The 19,003-nt window shown below is 42.7% G+C and overlaps 1 protein-coding gene across 9 annotated transcripts in view; it reads right to left on the bottom strand.

The window, feature by feature from the left end:
- frmd4a (FERM domain containing 4A) overlaps positions 1–19,003 on the bottom strand; it is an 80,749-nt gene that overhangs the window by 27,186 nt on the left and 34,560 nt on the right. For 8 of the 9 annotated variants that reach the window (XM_046393689.1, XM_046393688.1, XM_046393687.1 and 5 more), the window contains exon 2: positions 4,033–4,098. In XM_046393689.1, the coding sequence (XP_046249645.1) occupies positions 4,033–4,098 (66 nt within the window). Of the gene's footprint in view, positions 1–4,032; positions 4,099–6,591; positions 6,642–7,040; positions 8,043–19,003 lie in introns of those variants that run through there. The other variant, XM_046393690.1, reaches the window with a different exon arrangement.

The raw sequence follows: 19,003 nt of genomic DNA, 5'->3' as shown, positions 1-19,003 counted from the left end.
AAAGCCAAGCAGAGGCTGGGGACTGCTGCCATATGCTGCTGGTTTGTGACATTCTGAGTAGCAGCACACCCCACCCTGAGGTTAACCATGGGTGTGCCTCACTGCCTACATTTTCATTACAAACACACACACATAAACACATCACACACACACACACACACATACACACATCACACACAAAACTACATGCACATATGGAGACACAAGCTCATACACAACATAAATACAGCCGACTCACAACATACAGGAGGAACATGTGTGCTGTGCTTTGCAAATACAGAATAGAGGGGGACAAGAGGAACACATACTGTTCAAACACACACACACATAAAAATAAACATGTGCGCATACACACACACAGATGCGCACACAAGACAGCTACATGTGCCTTAATGTGCACATAACTAAGAATCTCCCCCTGAGGTCCTGTACTATCTACCCCCTGCACAAATACAGTGACAGAAGCAACTGAGAGCTATTTAAAGAGAAGGAGGTGATGTCATGCAGACATCAAGCACACACACACACACACACACACACACACACACACACACACTCCAATGACCTAGATCTCATATAAGCGCAACGCCTACAGTGATCCTGCAACACAAAAAGGCTCAGGAGAGAATAGAAGTGATAGAGAGAGCTTGAGGAGAAGCTACCGTAAAGGTTGATTCTGCCTAATACTCCCATGTATCACATTTATGTACCAGACAATAGTGTTACACAGAAAACAGCATGGCTACTGTATTAGTTGATTTTGTCTCTACCCTTGGTGTATTCCTACTAAAAAATCTTCAAGTACACATGAATGAGTGAGGCTCCTATATTGCTACGTTGCTAAATATTCAGGTTATCCCAGAAACAAAACTTTCAAATGCATATCTACAGAAAGAATGGTTAATTCACCACAGTAAGATTGCGAACATATTGAATTTATTCTATGCATGCATGCAGATTAATATATTATGAGAGAGTGATTCAGGTGCTGATCTGTCTAACTCTGACAAAAAGTGGTAGACCCATCCACAAAGGCTCTGACTGGCTTTGCTGTTTCTCCAAATGGCAGCCATTCATAAGAGGGACACTAGATCTCTTTGAAGTTCTCAAACATTTTAGATGTGGAAATTTTAGGACTGGAAGTAGGCTATCTTTATAGTATTAGCAGTAATACATGTTTTGGTTCGTCTGGGACACATACAGTGGTGGTTTCTCATTACCACTCAGCAGTTAACTGCCTTGGCAACAACATCAATTTAACTACACCCATGCCACCACAGCATAACAAACACTGAGTGGGTGACAGGGACACATGGATACATATGGGAAACTGTTGGAAAGGTGATACAGAGACAAAATGAGCCCCAGATACACTGCTGAACATTGAAGCTGAAGAACAGAAGTACCCGTGTAAGGTCAAGCTAAGCTTCTTACCTTAACTTTGTTATGAATGCCAAGCAAACTGCAAAAATCACATGGGCTGCACTCGATAGTATAATTGAGTTTGCTTCTCTCCTCAAGTAACGAGTCACCACTTCGACATGCATACACATCCTGACACTACAGCTTATCAGTGGGAAAGCAGACACCTGATGGATGTGTAATAACATAAGGTGAGATACGAATAGTGACGGGTAATATATTAGGTGATGTGTTGCACTAAACACGCACAGTAACTGAGACAGACACTCCTAGCCTATACAGACAAAGTGCACACACAGAACCAGAAATGGAGCCAGCCATGAGACAGTAAAGCTCTCTATTAGCTTAGACAGCATTACTTCTAATATATATCTAGCCTCCTCAGCAGCACAGGTAATTAACAACATAAGAATTACAAGGATGTGCGAATGAGGAGGAGACATGCTACCTTCAGACAAGTGACAAACATACACCAGCAGCTCACTTGGCTGGCTGGCAGTAATTCACCGGCCCCATCTCTGAAAACACCCTGTCAGGCCCTTGGTGCCTTGTTGATTTATCAGTGGCAGTCCAAGGGTGGGTAACGAAGCACCTGCCCCTTTTCAATATTTTAATTCATACTTTGTTTACAGACATATGTGGAAGTATTTTACCATCTTACAGTAAAACCCTTTATTAAAGTAATTCATTACATAAACATCAACATGAAAGAGCAAAACTGTTATACAACTTAATACCCCATTTGTCTTTTAACCTTCACCACTCTAGCCTTAGGAAGTGATAGCCATATTAGATTGACATATATTTTCATCCAGTGGTGTATTTGCTGATTATATTCAATCTTTACAGCCTGCTCAGTAGGTGTGTTGGCCTTCTGGCATACAGTTGCCTGCCATTGAAGCATTGCTCCACAAACAAACCAACAAGGACAGTCTATCAAAGGTAGGAGGAAAAGGATGAGGAAGAGGAAAAAGGTGAATGACACTTCTGAGATCAAACAGCTGGTCAATTTTACAAGTCAGTGACAGAAATGAGATCCAACCATTCAGAGGCTAGCAAGCTGGTGCACTTGGAGTGCTACAGGTACTTAAATGAAAACCTCAAGAGGACCGTCTTGACCACACTGCTGTTAAATGATCAGTGAAGACATGAAACAGTCCAACAGAGTGTGCAATGCTGGAGTGCTGTTTGAACATCTTTTGAGTTATGATCATCCCTTCAAGAAATAATTTTTTTGCAAATGAATGAGACTGCATCTTAGTTCACCGGGAAACAAGAACAATATTGTAATCCTTTGTGGTCCTATTAACAACGCACTGGCCTACTGTACATCTGCCCAACAGAAAGAAGTAAGGACAGAGAGCAAAACAAAAAAGAAACAAAGAAGCCAAGAGGATGAAGAATGAACGGAAGAAAGGATGGATGGATGAAACAGAGCTGCTGCAGCTGTGTTTGGAGATTTAGAATAAGACAGAGCCAGGGAAAGGCAGGCAAAGGCAAGTAAGGAGCTAAGTGAGAGGAGTAGATATGAGGAGAGGAAAGTCAGAGAGATGGAGAGGGGAGAGAAAGAGAGAGGAAGAAGAGCAGGGAGAAGCACCAATTTGAAAGAGAGGATCAGTTCTGGCAGAGTAATCAAATCAGAAAGTCAGCAGACCTATCCTCAGCTCTCCCTCCCATTTTCTCCTCTCTATTCCTGGTGATATCACTCCAAGTCCAGAGTTATGACTTACAGTACAAATCGAACGCTGCAATACTAATGAAAATAATGCCAAACCACGAGAGGAGTACTATAGATGACCAAAGTGAATATAATCAACAATGAATGAAGAAAAAGAGAAAGTGAAGGAAGACATAACAGAGAGGGACACACAATTTACAAACTAATTCCAACCCCAAAAAAGGATGTTAATATGATATTACTAAGCTTATGTCTATAACAAAAGCAGACCAGATCTACAGTCGCAAATATGTCTGTCTGAAAAAAGCAAGGGGCTTTGAATGGCAAAGGAGGGTGAGATTGGTGCTTTGTAAGTGCTGCTGCTGACCAATAGTGCAGAAAGGCCTGCTGGGAGGACTGAAGGCCAAAGTAGGGGGAGGGAGGACCATGCTGCTTTTTCCAGGACTATTGGAGGATAATGTGGAGCATTGTAAAGAACACTGATATGTTTAGACAGTAATAAGAATCAACTATCAGTTACAGATAGATAGTTGATGTTTTTGTTATGATTCTGGCATTGCTACAGCATTCTGGGAGGGCAGTAGTGATGGGTGATGAAGGATGAGCAATGATGCATGAGTTTAGGGGAAGTAAGAGTTTCTGTTTAGGACAGCATTAAGACTGAACTCTGTATTAGAATGCATAGCTTTCACGAGGAGACTAAGTTTGGATGCTTGTGCCTGTATGTGTGTGTGTGTGTGTGTGTGTGGAGAGATCAGGTGAGCATCAAGAAAGTGCAAAATCATCTACTGCTGACCAAATTTCTCTTAGTCAGCAGTTATTTAGTCCCTCAGGATGTCAGACATCGCTTCTCCCTTGCTCTGATGAAATGAGAGTATGCAAAGAAAGAAGGAATAAAGAGAAGAAAGGAGAAGCAGGGAAGAAAGACTCACCTGTACAAGAAGCTCCAGCTTCCTGTCATCCAGGAGATGGACCTGACATCGCCTCCCCTCCGTCATCTGAGAAAAACGACACAAAAAGACAAAGAATGCTTGTTAATATACTTGTTTATAAAGCAATAGCATATATTACATGTTACACTGACACAAAGCAAAAACAGACTTATATTCAGACGAGGAAAATCACTTAAATTTCCAAACAACAAACAAAAATTTGATGCATCCTCACATCAATTAGTACAAGAGATGCCCTGTGTGTGTTGTCTCAGTAGAGTCTTAACAAGGTTAGCTGAGCCAAATACACAATGGGCAAAGAGGGACAACATCCTACTCGGCTCTCTTCCTCATGGACATTTCTAGCATTCCTCCTTGAGCAGGAAATCCATTATCTGTCAGTGGACTACAGTGACCACAGTGAGTGAAGCTGCCTGTTGACAAAGTTAAATCGGGTGTATGTCTGTGCTCCTGATATAAGGCTTTCTGAATGATGCTGCAAAAAACAGATAACATCCATCTGTCAAGTTCAGATGTAAACACTAAGGCAGGTGCAATGATGAAAGAGTCAACTGTGCGCCACATACACACAAGTTAAACCACACATTTCACATAACAGACAAAGTCAAGCTCTTTCTCCAGAACTGTCTAAAAAAGTCTGCTTCCTGCATGATACAATTCCAGTAAATACAAGAGAGAAGTTTAAACATTCACTGCAGGGATAAAGTCAAACATTTCAATAAAAGAGGTAAAAACTAGAGGATTCAGCATGTTTGTGTATGCTTGCGTGTGTGCATGTGTGTTGTGTTCTCAGCACATGTGGAGTTTCTCTACAACTTAACAGGAAGAGGGGACCCTGAGGACCACAAACACCCCCTGGCTCCTCCCACACTTCCCTCACATCTGGGAGAGGGGAAGGAGACCAGGAGAAGGGGGGGGGGGGGGTTGAGGGGTAAGTAATGCTGGAAAAAAGAGGTATACAGAAAGTGGGAGAGACAATCTCATTGTCAAACATTTTATGAGAACTCCTCCCAAAACACAGATGCCATAAACACGAGCACAAGCGTAACTGGTTTGTAATTCTTCGCCATGAGGATCATATAGGCCACCTGAGGCTGTTGCAACTTGGTATGGGAGTGTCCACAACATGAGAGTAACATACACCTATTTTCACACCACTTGTGCCAGTTTGCATTGAGGTGGCAAGCTGGAGGTGAGAGTTTAACAAGGAGCTGAAGATACCAGAGAGTTCGCATGACTGTTGTGTCTCAACACTCATCTCCATGTGAACTCTGCTGAATGACTACTGGTGTGTGTGCGCTTGTGTGTGTAAGTATGCATATGTGTGTGACTACTGGTTACTTTGAAGGGTTCAGTTTACCCTCCCACTCACCACTGATCTTGTGTGGTTTGAGGATTTACATTGGGTGCACCTGTGCACACAGTGATACACACACACTTCTGTTTTCATCTCCCACCCTCATGTCTTGGAGTTACATTACCTTTCCAAAACATTCCGTGTTTATAATGTATATAGTGATTTTAATTACTGCCATAATTACTGAGTAGTAGGTCAGTGGTGCAAACTTGATTCATTCTAACTAGAAGTAAGCAATGCAACAATCTTAAGATACCAAGTGTTTAAAGGTATCAAGGGTGCAGCTTTATTATAATTATTTGCGACTAAGCTAATCTTCTCTCTCCATTATCGAGCCTGGATATGTGATAGAGGAGAAGATAAGACTACAGTATAGTGATCAAACATTGTACTTCAGCATCTTGTCTGCAATACTTTAAACTGCAATGCAGACAGCATATACACACACACACACATGCTCACTGGCATTCTGCTTGAAGCACCTGGGAATAGCACAAACCGTAACGTCAAGGTAACAAATCACTGCCTGGAGGCTAAAATTAGGCAGCCCAATCTGGAAGAGGCAGCAGCTTATTGGTTTGAGTCATAAAATTCACTTTGTGGTAACGGACACATGCTACTGAGTTTCTATCCACCATGAAACCAAATGTAATAAAGTTTCTATGAATAGCTTCTCATCATTAGTAGGATTTTAAAAAACAGAAAATGTGGAGTACTTCAACCCAGTGGAATACTGCTGCACCACTTTTAGTAGTCTTTTTAACACACAAATGAGTGAGTATAGCTACAGCATCTTGACTCTGAGCTCTGATGTATGTTGTAAATATTACACTACAACCTAGCTACTAGTGCCACTGAGAGAAACAGGCTAACAACATATGTGGTACGAGCTACATCACTTGTCCTGGAGTGTGATTCATACTGTATGGAATCCACCAACATTTTTGACCCATTAACAGTTTGAACCGGATAACGCACATTCCCATGCCTGACTCACAGGCAAGTAACAGTGAGATTAAAAGCCAAGAGATAAAAATGAACAGTGTATCAAGCATTCATGTTCACAACGTGTGATTACTTCGCTGGAGCTGGCACCAAAATTACAGAGGCACATACACAGACAGCTGATGCTTGATGCTTGGTCAGTGCTGGCGACGTTAACGTTATCATTTGTTAGTTACCTTGCAAACAAACGCTCGATGCGAGGCTTCCACACACACAAAAAAAACGGCTTCAAGAGAGAAAGACAATAATTAATCCCAAAAAGAAACCAGTCGAGTTACTGCCAGAAAATCGTCAAAAAACACCCCTTTTCCCGGCCGGCCTAGGGGAGGAGGCACATCAGCATCCATGTTAGTGACCATTAGTTAACGTTAATTACAAGCGACGCAGCTCAGTGTATATTCCCGGTATCCTTTAAACGCAAAACCGTTAGCGTATATCTCATATCTACGCCATTCAAGATAGAGCGCTAATTAACGGCGACCGTGGAGCGTTTTCCTGGCTTCACCTCCCTCCTTCCGAGAGCAGAGAGCTTCTCACGGTGCTAGTCCTGGTCGACCAACCCCCCTTTGGCTACCGGCGCCGTGCACAAACGGTGTGGGAACGTGCGGGTAGAAGGAGACCGTACCAACGGTCAGCAACCGAGGGGGGGACAACCGGAAGAAACGGGTAACGGCCGAACGAATTCCAGACTGCCTTCACTTGCCAGCTATGTTTCTTGCTGTCATCTGAGTTGCTTCGAAAACACGGGAATAATGGAGGCAAGATGTGGGGGCGGGGAGAGGAGGAGATGAGGGGAAATTTTCTGCAGCAGCTCACACTCACAGCCATGAGAAACTGCAGACCTCTCTCTCTCTCTCGCGTGTGCTTACAAACCCAAACAGACATCCGCGTTTGCAGAGTACACCAATAGTCTGCTTTTAAAACGAGTGATGCGCTGCTGATACATAACAATGAGCAGCGATTGCAGTCCACCAACCGTACTTCCAAAAATGAATGCTGTGCGGGGGAGACTTCCCTTGACATACCCTATATCCCCATATGACTCATTGCTTTGACAATACGGTTATATGTCAAACCTGTGTTTTGATGGATTTCCATGGGCCTAAATCGTTACATGGTACTGAAAGAAAAAACACTTTTCAGTAAAGAGTTTCAGTTAAATTTTATTGCCCCTCCTCCAGCTTGTCACCTCCTGTCTGCACTTTAAATACACACAGAAATCCTTGCTGTCAGGTTTGGCTTGTGTGAATGATTCCTGGCCTTCAGTCCCCTGCAGCCGTTGGACTAACTCTCATTTTGCTTTTTCTTCTTTTTTTTTCAGTAAGGCCTAAATTGGGCACTTGTGTTCACTTCACACAGCTGGAGCAGCAGCCGTTGAAACCACAAGTTGTTAACATAACAAAATCAGTCCAGTTTTTGGTACCATAAATAGATAACTAATGTGTGCTGTGAAGGCAGGACTAAGCCTATACCTACTGTCAATAAAGGCTTTGAATGAATTGGCAAGCATAGGCTAGTCTGTTTTCTATTATTGTATTCCAACCTGAGTAACCTAATTGCCATGTTATGAAAACAGCATGAAGCCACATGTAGCTCATGTACAGTGTGCATACATACATGTAGTACACATCTACTAAGCTGTCAACATCAGAGATACTTGGCCATTGTTGTCTAAAGATTGTCTTAACTTTTCAGTTTCTGAGCCAAATGCAGTTGCACCATATTTGTGCCACATGTTAAATTTGCAGGATTCAACAGGAATGCTCTCTTCCCAGACATTAAGCAACATGAAGATGCAAGTTGAATTTAATGTGCTTGGCTGGATCAGTTTCATTGCTAACATAGCTTACGTTGCAAGCCGAAAATTCAGCTTAGTTTGCTGAATGCAGAAGGTCACACGAGAAAAGAGGAGGTGTATCCTTTCCCCTCCTGCTGGATTTTTCTGTTTCTGGATATTTTTGGCCTGTTCCAGACACCGGAAACTGGTCTGTCCAACTTAAACATCTCCAGATGACTCTTTCTTTGGCTTTAATACATACACCCATACTTCCTTGGGTTTCTCCGGTCAAATACATATCTTCCTTTATTAGTAGCTTCCTCAGTTTGCTATCACAAGGATCCTGTTGTTTGACCAGTGCAAGGGAGAGAGAAAGAGCGGGACTGGGGTAAAAGTGACAAAGACAGAAGAGGAGAGAAAAAAACGTGTCAGGAAGATCCTGAACACTTAAACTACAACACTTAATGAGCAATTGTTCCTGTTCAGAATAGATGTGAGTAGCTCAAAAAAAAGCTGAATGGGGGTGGGGGGGGGGGGGGGGGGCAAGGCAAGAAAGAAAGCAAAGCAGGAAGAAATGATACCAAGCAGCAGTGATTTAGTGAGCCTGTCTGTCCAGTGTTCATCTCCCTTTCACTTCCCCAAACATGGTCACCTTTCAGTGACCTAAAAAGAGTGCTACTAAGGAGCGCAGGTTGAGAAACACTTGTAGGTGTGACATACTTGGGCCCTGACAGAGCCATGTTATGGAGCCACTGGTGTTCTATTCTGGGCTGAGGTGTGGTCATAATGAGGTGCTGATCTGGTGTATTTCTATAAAGCTGAAGTCCAACGGGGGACAATCTGGATGGGTGAGGTGGGTTTTAACAGGCGGTGGGTATTAGAGTCAGGTTTTAGGGTCGAGCAGGGGAACAGGGTTGATGGTCTGTGCTGGAAAAGGTAAGCTATATTGGTGGAATGTGATATAAACATCGCTGAACAGTTAATTGAAGCAAGATGGAGAATCTCTTTAACCCTGGATGTGGGACGCTGCGGTAGGCAGTTAAGACTCACACACACACACACACACACTCCTTGCTCCTTGCTATGTCTGTCTTTGTCTGGCTATTTCCCATATTTGTGGAGACTAAACAAACATACACTCTAAAACACATCACGTTGAGAGCAAGCATGGCTTGACACAAGCAGTCCCATGATGATTTATGATGCTGAGATCATTATGGCTGAATAGGCTTTATGACTCGTCGTCGGTTTTAATGTAACACTATCTCCATATGGTGCAGATTAGATTACAACACGACATTCAGCAAAACATACTGTAGCTCTCAATAGCCTACAGTTTCACTTGAATGGGTTTCTGAAAACCTGATGGAAAAATAAAAGCATGGCCACGTCTCATCTTCTACTCCATCCAGTGCTTCATGTAGTGGCAGAGTGAGACGGAGCAGGGAGGGTCATGGAAAGGCGGCCAGGAATGTCTAGAGAAACGACTGACCAGGAGCGATCTGTTTTGTTTGTTCAAGTGTGCATTTGTGTGTGTGTCTGCGAGCTCCACCCTCCCTGCCTGTGAGTGACTTTGGGACTGAAATGTGGTTCCAGTTAAGGCGTTTTTAAAATCAGAAACACACTGGCACTTCAAACAAACTGGAGATATTTTTCTGTAGCCAACTGTGCTTTCTTCTCATTTTACTACCAAGCTCCATTCCCAGACTTTTTCCAAAATTGTTCTCATTGTTTCAGGAGATGTTTCCCCTCATTTTTCACACAGAATTGCAACAGACAGATGGAAATGTGTATGAATTTAACATACTGCATAGTCACTTTCACTGGGAACATGGCCTTGAGGTGTTTCAACAGATACAATAAAGAGACCAGAAATCATGCTTTTTATGGTAGATTTTGTGTGACCTTATGTTTAGTTGTGCTGAATCCACACAAATTCATATGTGGCTCAGCTCAACTTTGTCATATCTAGAGAGGCACCAAAGAGTTGCATGAATTATAGAAAGGAGGAGAGAGGACAGTTAGTTAGTGAGTTAAAGACAGAAAAATAAAACAGGAAGAAGAATGAAGATATCACAGAGGAGAGCAGTGAGTTACCATTTCGTAAATAACAAATCTGAATATGCCACTGAGGCAAAACAACAACTTGTCCTTGTACTGAAAAATCCCTGATGGTCTGAAATTGTTTTCATTCTTTTTCAAATTTTTCAACTGAAAGGTCTCATTCTGATACCTTCTTCTTTTCCTTTCAGCTGTTCCTTTCAGGGGTCGCCACAACGAATCATCTGCTTCCATCTCGCCCTATCCTCTGTATCCTCTTCCCTCACACCAACTACCTTCATGTCTTCCTTCGCTACATCCATAAACCTCCTCTTTGGTCTTCCTCTAGACCTGATGTCCAAACCATCTCAGCCCGGCCTGGTCTCACCACTGTCCTGAAAACCTTTCCTTTCAATCTTGCTGGTACCTTATCACACAACACACCTGACACCTTTCTCCACCCATTCCATCCTGCCTGCACACACCTCTTCACCTCTTTTTCACACTCCCCATTGCTCTGGACTGTTGACCCTAAGTACTTAAAGTCCTGCACTTTCTGTACCTCCTGTAACCTTACCGTTCCACTCGGGTCCCTCTCCCAATCCAATGAAATTCCTTTTTGGAATATCCAGCATAACTATGTCATGACTGTAACAATGTGGAAAGTTATCTTGTGCAACAAATTGAATCTATTTCCTAGCTGCCAACTAATAGTGCAGCCAAAAGACTGGTAATCGACTCTCCTGCTTTCTGTTCAGACACTGATTTCATGTCCACATCCTTCTTCTTCTTCTGTTTCCTTTACTGTATTCCTCTCATGCTCAACAATTTACTCTTTTTTTCAACTCATGCCAAAACCATGTGGCAGACACTTATATAGAGCCCGAAGATATATGTAATACAGAAAGCTCTAAATCATGTCCTTGCTGACATCCAAGCAAAAGCCTTCCATGGCCATGGTGTGAGGGTACTGCGCCACAGTGTGTCAGTTTGAGAGCAAGTCACCGCCGGCCACTTTTTTCATGCAAGTCAGCATTCTTGTGTGAATGTGCAAATTAACAATTTGAATGTGCTTGCATTTGAAGTTCACTCATCTCCTTTATATCTTTTTGGTTTTTAATGTGGATGAAATGTATTCAAAATAGTCAACAGGGGTTAATCCACTTTACCTAATTTTCAAAAGAATGACCAGTCACCTTTGGTCCCTGGTTCATGATTCTATTCTCTTTCAGTCTTTTTCTCACCAGCTTTGCCTTTTACTTACACAGGTTGGACATTCCTTAAATTCCAGTCCAAAGGGAGCACTTGATGGATAAAGTCATTATAAGCAAAGAACAGAGAGAATGTAGCCATACATCTGCTCTGTGTTTTGGATGAAATGGTTTGGAGGTGATTCAGCAACTAAAGCTGCTTCTGAGGAGGGACAGAGGACAAAGAGACGAAGGAGAGAGGGGGAGCAAGAGTGCCAACAGCCTAACAAGACAAGCAGAGAGGTTCAGGACAAATAGGCGTGAGTGATGTCATGTCTTTGGGACTTTTATCTCAATGAAACACAGTCTTAGTGATCATGGGGGTTGATCTGCAAGGATCTAAGTTGTCACTGTGTCTATGTGTGTGTGTGTGTGTGTGTGTGTGTGTGTGTGAGTCATTCACAGGGGAAGGATCTTTTACCCCTACGCCTCCTCTCTTCATCTATAATTTACACAGTGAGAAATCACCGTAGACCTGAGTGACCCTGTGCTCACTGATACTGCTAGCAGTGCATAAAGAAAGACGCAGTGACGTAGACTGGGCTGTTTGGTTCTGTGCTGCTTACAGCATCCTATATATATTTATATATATACAAACCTATATACTATGTTTATGTGTGTGTCTTTTAGTGCCTGTAAATCCATTGAACCTTGATTAATGAATCTTCTTCCCTGACCTCTTTTTTATCTCTGTTGCTTCTTCTGTCTCTCTTTTGGTTACTGTAAACACACACACAGCTCACGGCCTAAACTCAAGGGCACTGAGTGCTGCAGAGCGGCTGAACTCCTGTGGCCTCTATCCTCTGTCCAGCCACTGGATAGAATACCAAACACTCTAATCATTTAGCATGCTGAATATTAAACAGTCCTGTCTGCAAACTCCTGTGTGTGTGTGTGTGTGTGTGTGAGTGAGTGTGTGAAGCACCCTAATGTATTCTACTAGCCTATTAAACATGTACCCTGAGAGCAGAACAGCAGGGGAAAGGAGAAAAGGGGTTTTGGGCAAAAAAAAAAAAAAAAATCCCAAATCCTCTCTCTTTGCTATTTTAGCCCTTGTGCGTGTGTGTGTGTGTGTGTGTGTGTGTGCTCTTTAGGGGCTCCAAAAGACCCTCCAGGCTAATTAGGGAGACACAGAGCGACATCATTTAAGGCACTGGCTATACAGGAACTTGGTAAGCTTATGAGCTCCTCCATTCACATATTAAGACTTCAGTATTTAAAGCACTTACTTCTTTAGCTGAGTGGCAACGACACAAGCTGCACTATCATACACACACACTCGCAGAGGCACACATGAATGTGAATGAATGAGGCACCTTAAGACAATGCTAAGACACTGTAACAGGCTGAGGTATGACCCAATGGTATAAAAGGAATCCAAAGAAGGTTTTCCTAACAAAGTGACTGAATCCAGCTGACGTCAGTATGCTGATCCCTGGATGGCAAACACAAGGGAACCCTTTACTCTATGTCTAAGTCAACATACACTGACAACTTTACAAAGACAGACTCCCCCTACCTTACCCTTCACTCCACCTCACCACCCCCTCATCATACCACCCCCTTCTCCGCCTCAGGCTGTACTGGCCCAGGTGATGCAGGAGGGTTTCTGTACAAGAACAGTATCGGGACAGGTATATAGAAAAGAAACACAAACACACACTTTGACAGTGAAGACAGCAAGGCAAAGAAATCACAGGGGAAGAGTGTGAAAAGGATAAAGCCGACAGGTAGGACAGAAAGTAGGAATAAACTGGAGATGAGGCATGCAGACAAATAGAGGCAGCATAGTAAAGAAAACAGAAGCAATAGAGAGATTAGAGGAGACAGTGTGAACACACTGCAGCACCAGACCTGTCTCTCATCTTCCCCCAGGATCTAGACTAAGGTATTCTAATGACAAACAGAGGAGTGAAAAGAAGCTATATGCCCCACCACAGGCTCTGTCCTGCAGCCTGTCTTGTCTGTCTCCTGTGTTCTGCAGTTTGGATTTATCCCTTCATAGCTCTGGCTCAATGTGACTGTGCTCCATTACTCCACACTTGATTCCTCTGAGCCAGGGTAATGAAAAATGACCCAGCTCATCTGCAGGGAGAGCCCTTTGGCAAGTATGTGTGGTCTTTGTATGTGTGTGTGTGCGCGCATGCAATTCCTCTTGTCCGAAGGGAATCCCGTCATTGTAAAGGTATTGAATGTCTTCCATTTGGCCATTTCGCCTCGGGGAGAGCCAAAATGTGAAGGTAGGAGGTGGAAAGCTTTTTCCTCAATAAATAAAAACACCTGATCAATCATGTGCCACGGTTACAGATGAGAACTGGGTTCATTTTTTACCCTTAGTGGTTGAATTATTTGCTGAAAGCTTGTTCTGTATGTTATGGTCTGTGAAAACCTTGAAATTCTCTCTTTCTCTCCCTCTCCCTAACACACACACACACACACACACACACACACATCACATAAACAGGCAACAGGGAGCTGCAGAAGCTATGTGAGTGTGCACAGTTTTTCTTTCTGCAGTTTGTGTGTCCAATTTATGCATGGATAATTTAGCCTACAAGTGTACATACTTGAGAGAGACAGAGAGTTTGATGGCATTTGTAGTTTAAAAGGATGCATCATAAAAATTCATGAGCACCAACATGGAGGCCTCCAGCTTTCACATTTATCTCAAAATAATGACTGATATGACTTATTAAACACAATACAGTGGCTGACCATGCCTCACCAAAGGACCATGGGAAATCAACGCCTGGGCTCAAACTCACATCACAGTTTCCACTGTCATTCATTATTAATGTGGCTGTATCTTCACAGAGATAAGTGCTGTGGTCAAACTATGGCTGAGGCAAAGCTCTAGTTTTAAACTGCAAACTGAATATTTGGGGGAAGTGATATTTCCTCATGCATCTCTAAAAGTTAAGACTCACACTAAACTTTAAACCCCTGATTGGTAAACACATGCGGATGCAATGTTAGAGGATATAATATCCACACAAACAGAGGATCTGAGAGTCCCTGAGAGGGATTTCCTCAGATATTCACCAGATTCTCCTGGTAATCCTGTGAGATTACCATTCTATAGTGAGGCCATAACCTCTGGATTTAAAACATTATAAGCCCTTATATCCCCATCGCTAATGCCGCAGTTAAACCACCATCACTTCACTCAACAGAGGAGGACCACCACCCAAAACCTTATATTTTATATGTTCTGGCCACTCAGATGTGCCTCTGGCCACGACTCAGACACACTTACAGGATTTAGAGGGATACCAGCCAGATTTATCATGAAGGTCCCTCACCCATGGTCCATTACAACACTAGTAAGATAATGCAGTCAGTGTTATATAATGTTTAACATCTGAATAGTCTCCATCTGTGTAAGCAAGTTACTTTCAAACTGTAATATGTCACAAATTACAAGTTGCTTTCATTTGAAGGTAATAAGTTACTTATGTTAATGAGTTACTATATTGCTGTCTGTATTGAGAAAATGATTACTGATTACACTTTTTACATTACTTACCAAATAAACCAAACCACCACTCAAAAAAAAGTTTAAGTATGACTATATGCATGATAAAATAGCAGCATAAAATAGCAGTATAATAACATAATGTTTCAAAGCAGATAATCAAAACACAGAAGGCCATGAATATTACAGCTCAGTCATTATAGAACGCAGTCTCTGATTGGTTGACAAATCAGGAACACAACCTTGGATTGGTTGACAGATTCAACCCAAGCCATCACGGGATTTCCAGTGGAAAAAACTATGACTCTAGCATGTAATTTTCTATAGATATTTAGTATGTCATACTTTAAAGTTGTATCCCAGACAAAGAGGTCGTGTGACAGTATGCTACTTGACATAGTAAATGTAACGCTGGTTTTATAACACATTACACCTAACACTATCCGCCATGGCAACTGATTTTCATAGTTGGCTTTTATTTGAAATTGAAAACAGTCAGTGGGGCTTATGTGCCATGGAACAATAATATGTTCCCTGTAGCTTTGCTGGAGACGTCAAAATAGAAATACCATCCTGTTTTAATCCAAGAGTTATGCCTTAAATCAGAGAATCAGACAAGTCCGTTGGGATGACATTGTGGTGCGCGAGTAAAGAGGTGAGTGCGTGAGCATGCGAACGGCTGTAATTAATCAAGTGAGTGGCCATGCTTTCAAGTAGTGTGCCACAGTCTCACATTACTGGAGAAATGAGTTTCTGGCACTAATCTGAGAAGCTTATGGTGCACAGTGACTAAATGACATGGCATATGAGGGAGGAGGGGTGTCATGCCTTAAATGTTTAACATGTAACTAGACTGCAAATCACCAAGGGACTTGTCAAACACATTTATATCAGCAAAATATGAATGAATGACATGACATAAAATTTTGAAAATGATTTATGACTTATGGAGGGGCAGGAAAATTGATTTCCATGGCTGAATCTCTACAGGAACCCTTGTATTTAAGGTCACCAAGTCTTGCCATCTCTTCCTTTTTCTCTTTCACATGTATGTTTACACTCACACACGGCATATTTGATAAACCTGGGAATGGAGGAGTGGAAATGTTTTCCAGACGAACTATGCAAATAAGACCTCATCCCCAGGGAGACACTGTAAACGACTTAAACCACCAACAGAACTTACAGAAGGGTGTTTGTGTGTGTGTGTGAGTGTGTGCGCCTACGCAAGGGTATCAAACACAAACATGCCTCCGGCTAGTTGCAAACAAATTGGACAATTACAAGAAAATAAATAAATAAACAGAGTGCTGGAAAAATTTGAGACAATGTCTGTTTGTGGCCCTCTACCCTCCCATCACCAAATGTCTCTCTGTCGGTTCTGGGAAAAGATTTTCTCACATACAGATCCTGACTTTGGCAATGAGAACAAAGATTACTGCCAGACAGGGATAGTGATCAAAATTCTTCAGTAGGATGTCACAAGTTCAACTTCAACCTCTATCCAATAATTGCTTGGCTGGAAAACTGGGGGGAAAAAAAGCGCTGAGGCTGGGAATTAGCAAGGACACGCAAATTTCCTATTCTGGATATTTGCCTGCCTGTCATGAGTCTATTTATTGACATTTGTTTCGGTGCAATATGAAAACAAATGGATGATGAATTGAACATGAGAGTCGGAGAGACTTAAACCGAACTGAGTACAATCATGTCCTGATTCAGGGGAGCTGCTGGCAATCGCAGCGGACCGTGCTTCCCAGAAATCCACTTGCTTGAAAACACCATGGTTTGACTGAGCGCCCACAGCTTATCGGACCACGATGAAAAGAATTGACACAAATGAACCAGCTCCTAGACAGAGGGAGGATTGTGTATCCTGGTTATTTTTTACTAGTGCTGCTGTGTCTCTGCTTCGTATCATAACAGGCTGGGACTCGTCAGCGGGAAATGAATATGATCAGTGACAGAGCTATTCTCACAGGAAACAGGACCAGATGAGTTCAGTTTGGAGTAAGCTGGCCCAAGTTTCAGTCCTAAATTTGATGCAGACAAGCCCATAAGTTGAGCAGTGAGCTGTAATGAATGTGTATGATGGATGTGACATAATGCAAGATTTTAAATATGTATAAAACTTTTCAGTGGAATCCCATTGCTAGGAGACAGCTTGGATCTAAGTTGTCTTGACATGCAGGAGAAGCAGCTTCCTGTCAGCTGCTGTTATTAGCAGACACCATGACAGGAAATAAACTTGGCGTATCTGGGATGTTTATCTTGTCAACTCTGAAATGATCCGGGGATGCTGAACAGACTAAGGATGAGTTTTGCTTAACAATGTGTCACTTTGCATTTTTAAGAACAAAATGATTGCTTGTAGTAAGTCTATGGGACAGTGATGATTACAGGTAAATAAGAAATTCTAGCAACTCAGGGGAAGTCCAACCACCTGTGTTTGCTACAGTCCTTACCCCTGCTTCTTCCCCATGCAGGATATCCTGCCCTTGGGATGGGGGTGGGGTGACATGTACAGGGGCTTGGAGGAGGAAAAAATGAGAGGCGAAGAGATACAATGTGAAAAGCAACATGAGAAATGACAAACAATTACCCTGAGACGGCACAACTGAGCACTGCCCTCACATGCCTGTCAGTACTAACCCTATTTAAAGGGTCATACCTCCCGAGGAAAATGTGTGACTGGAGGCTGTTGAGTCAATATTACTCAGCGTGATGTATGAAAGTGTGAACACACGGCTGCGTTCTCTCACGAGACAAATAAGAGCATGACTGTGTGAGCAAACAATATTTCACAAATGTTGCAGTCTGCTGATCTCTGTAACGCCACAGCTCAATCATGTGATGCTGCTTCATGCAACATGCAAACCATCCTGACTGTAACGTTATCACCTTGTCACACACTGGAGTGCAGTAAAATGTCTTGGCTAGTGTACTGATTGAGTATGCTATGCAAAAATATAGTGTCAGAGAGGAGGAAGAAGCAGGAGGGAACAGGATTAAGCCACAGCACTCCAGTGGAAATAGTAATTTAATTTCGGGATGAAAGAAGGCAGAAAAGGAGTGGATGAAGTGAAAACAGGTTGACAAAATATATAAGACAGAGTTAAGTTTCTCAGTTTCTTCCTCTCTCTCCACAATGTCTTGCCAGTTGTCTGAGGCTGTGTATCTCATTAAAAGTATGAGAGGAAGCCGGTTAGCGAGGCCGTGTGGTGAGCCAGGGATATCCCCATTCTGCAGCCTGACACACTGACCCCTCCTCCTTCCGCTTTTGTGTCTCCCACTGCTATTAACTGCTCCACCTTGGACCAAACTACCTTGTCTAAGCCAGGGGAAGATATTGTTTGCAGCTCCTCAAAGAATAGATCCATGTTTGGGGATGTTTGGGGAAAATGTTAATAGACCTCTTTTTGAGAAGTGTTGCAGTGTGGCCCCTTCAAGTCTTTGTGCATCTCTCCACCAGGAGGGGGTGTTGAGGATGGGTTTGTCTTGGGGAGGGTTCGTGTATATTATTTCAGTTTCCTCTGATTGTGTTGCCCTCCCTCAGGATGCTTAAACTTAAGAGCCACATAAAAACACATGTGAAGACAAAAGTTAGAATAACATTCCAGCTTATTCCCCTCTTGAGAATGAAAAGGGAATTAGAGCAAAAAGACAGGAAAAGACATGTGGTGTGTGTATGAGTTGTGTGTGTGTGTGTATGAATTTTAAACAACTCCACTGATGCTGTATGGTTTTGTGCTATACAGCACAGTGTGTGCTTTTCGTTCTGCAGCGACAGGCCTGGTGAGTGTCTCTCTGTGAGCCTGTGAGCTTGTCCTGGTGGTGCCAGCTGCACACAGGGCAGGTGAGACGCCAGGGGAATACTAATGTCTCCATGAAAACCCTGAGTACCGCTTCAGACATGGTGAAGGGAATACTGATCACCCATTTTGCTGAATCACAGCTCGACAAACACAGTTGCTTTTAATAAAGCAATTAAAATAATTCACTCACCAATAAAACTGTTCGGAGCAAACAGACACATTCAGCGTGTG

This window comes from Scatophagus argus, chromosome 7, assembly GCF_020382885.2.
Source record: "Scatophagus argus isolate fScaArg1 chromosome 7, fScaArg1.pri, whole genome shotgun sequence".
Lineage (NCBI taxonomy): Eukaryota > Metazoa > Chordata > Actinopteri > Scatophagidae > Scatophagus > Scatophagus argus.
This window is presented reverse-complemented; position numbering and strand designations above follow the sequence as displayed.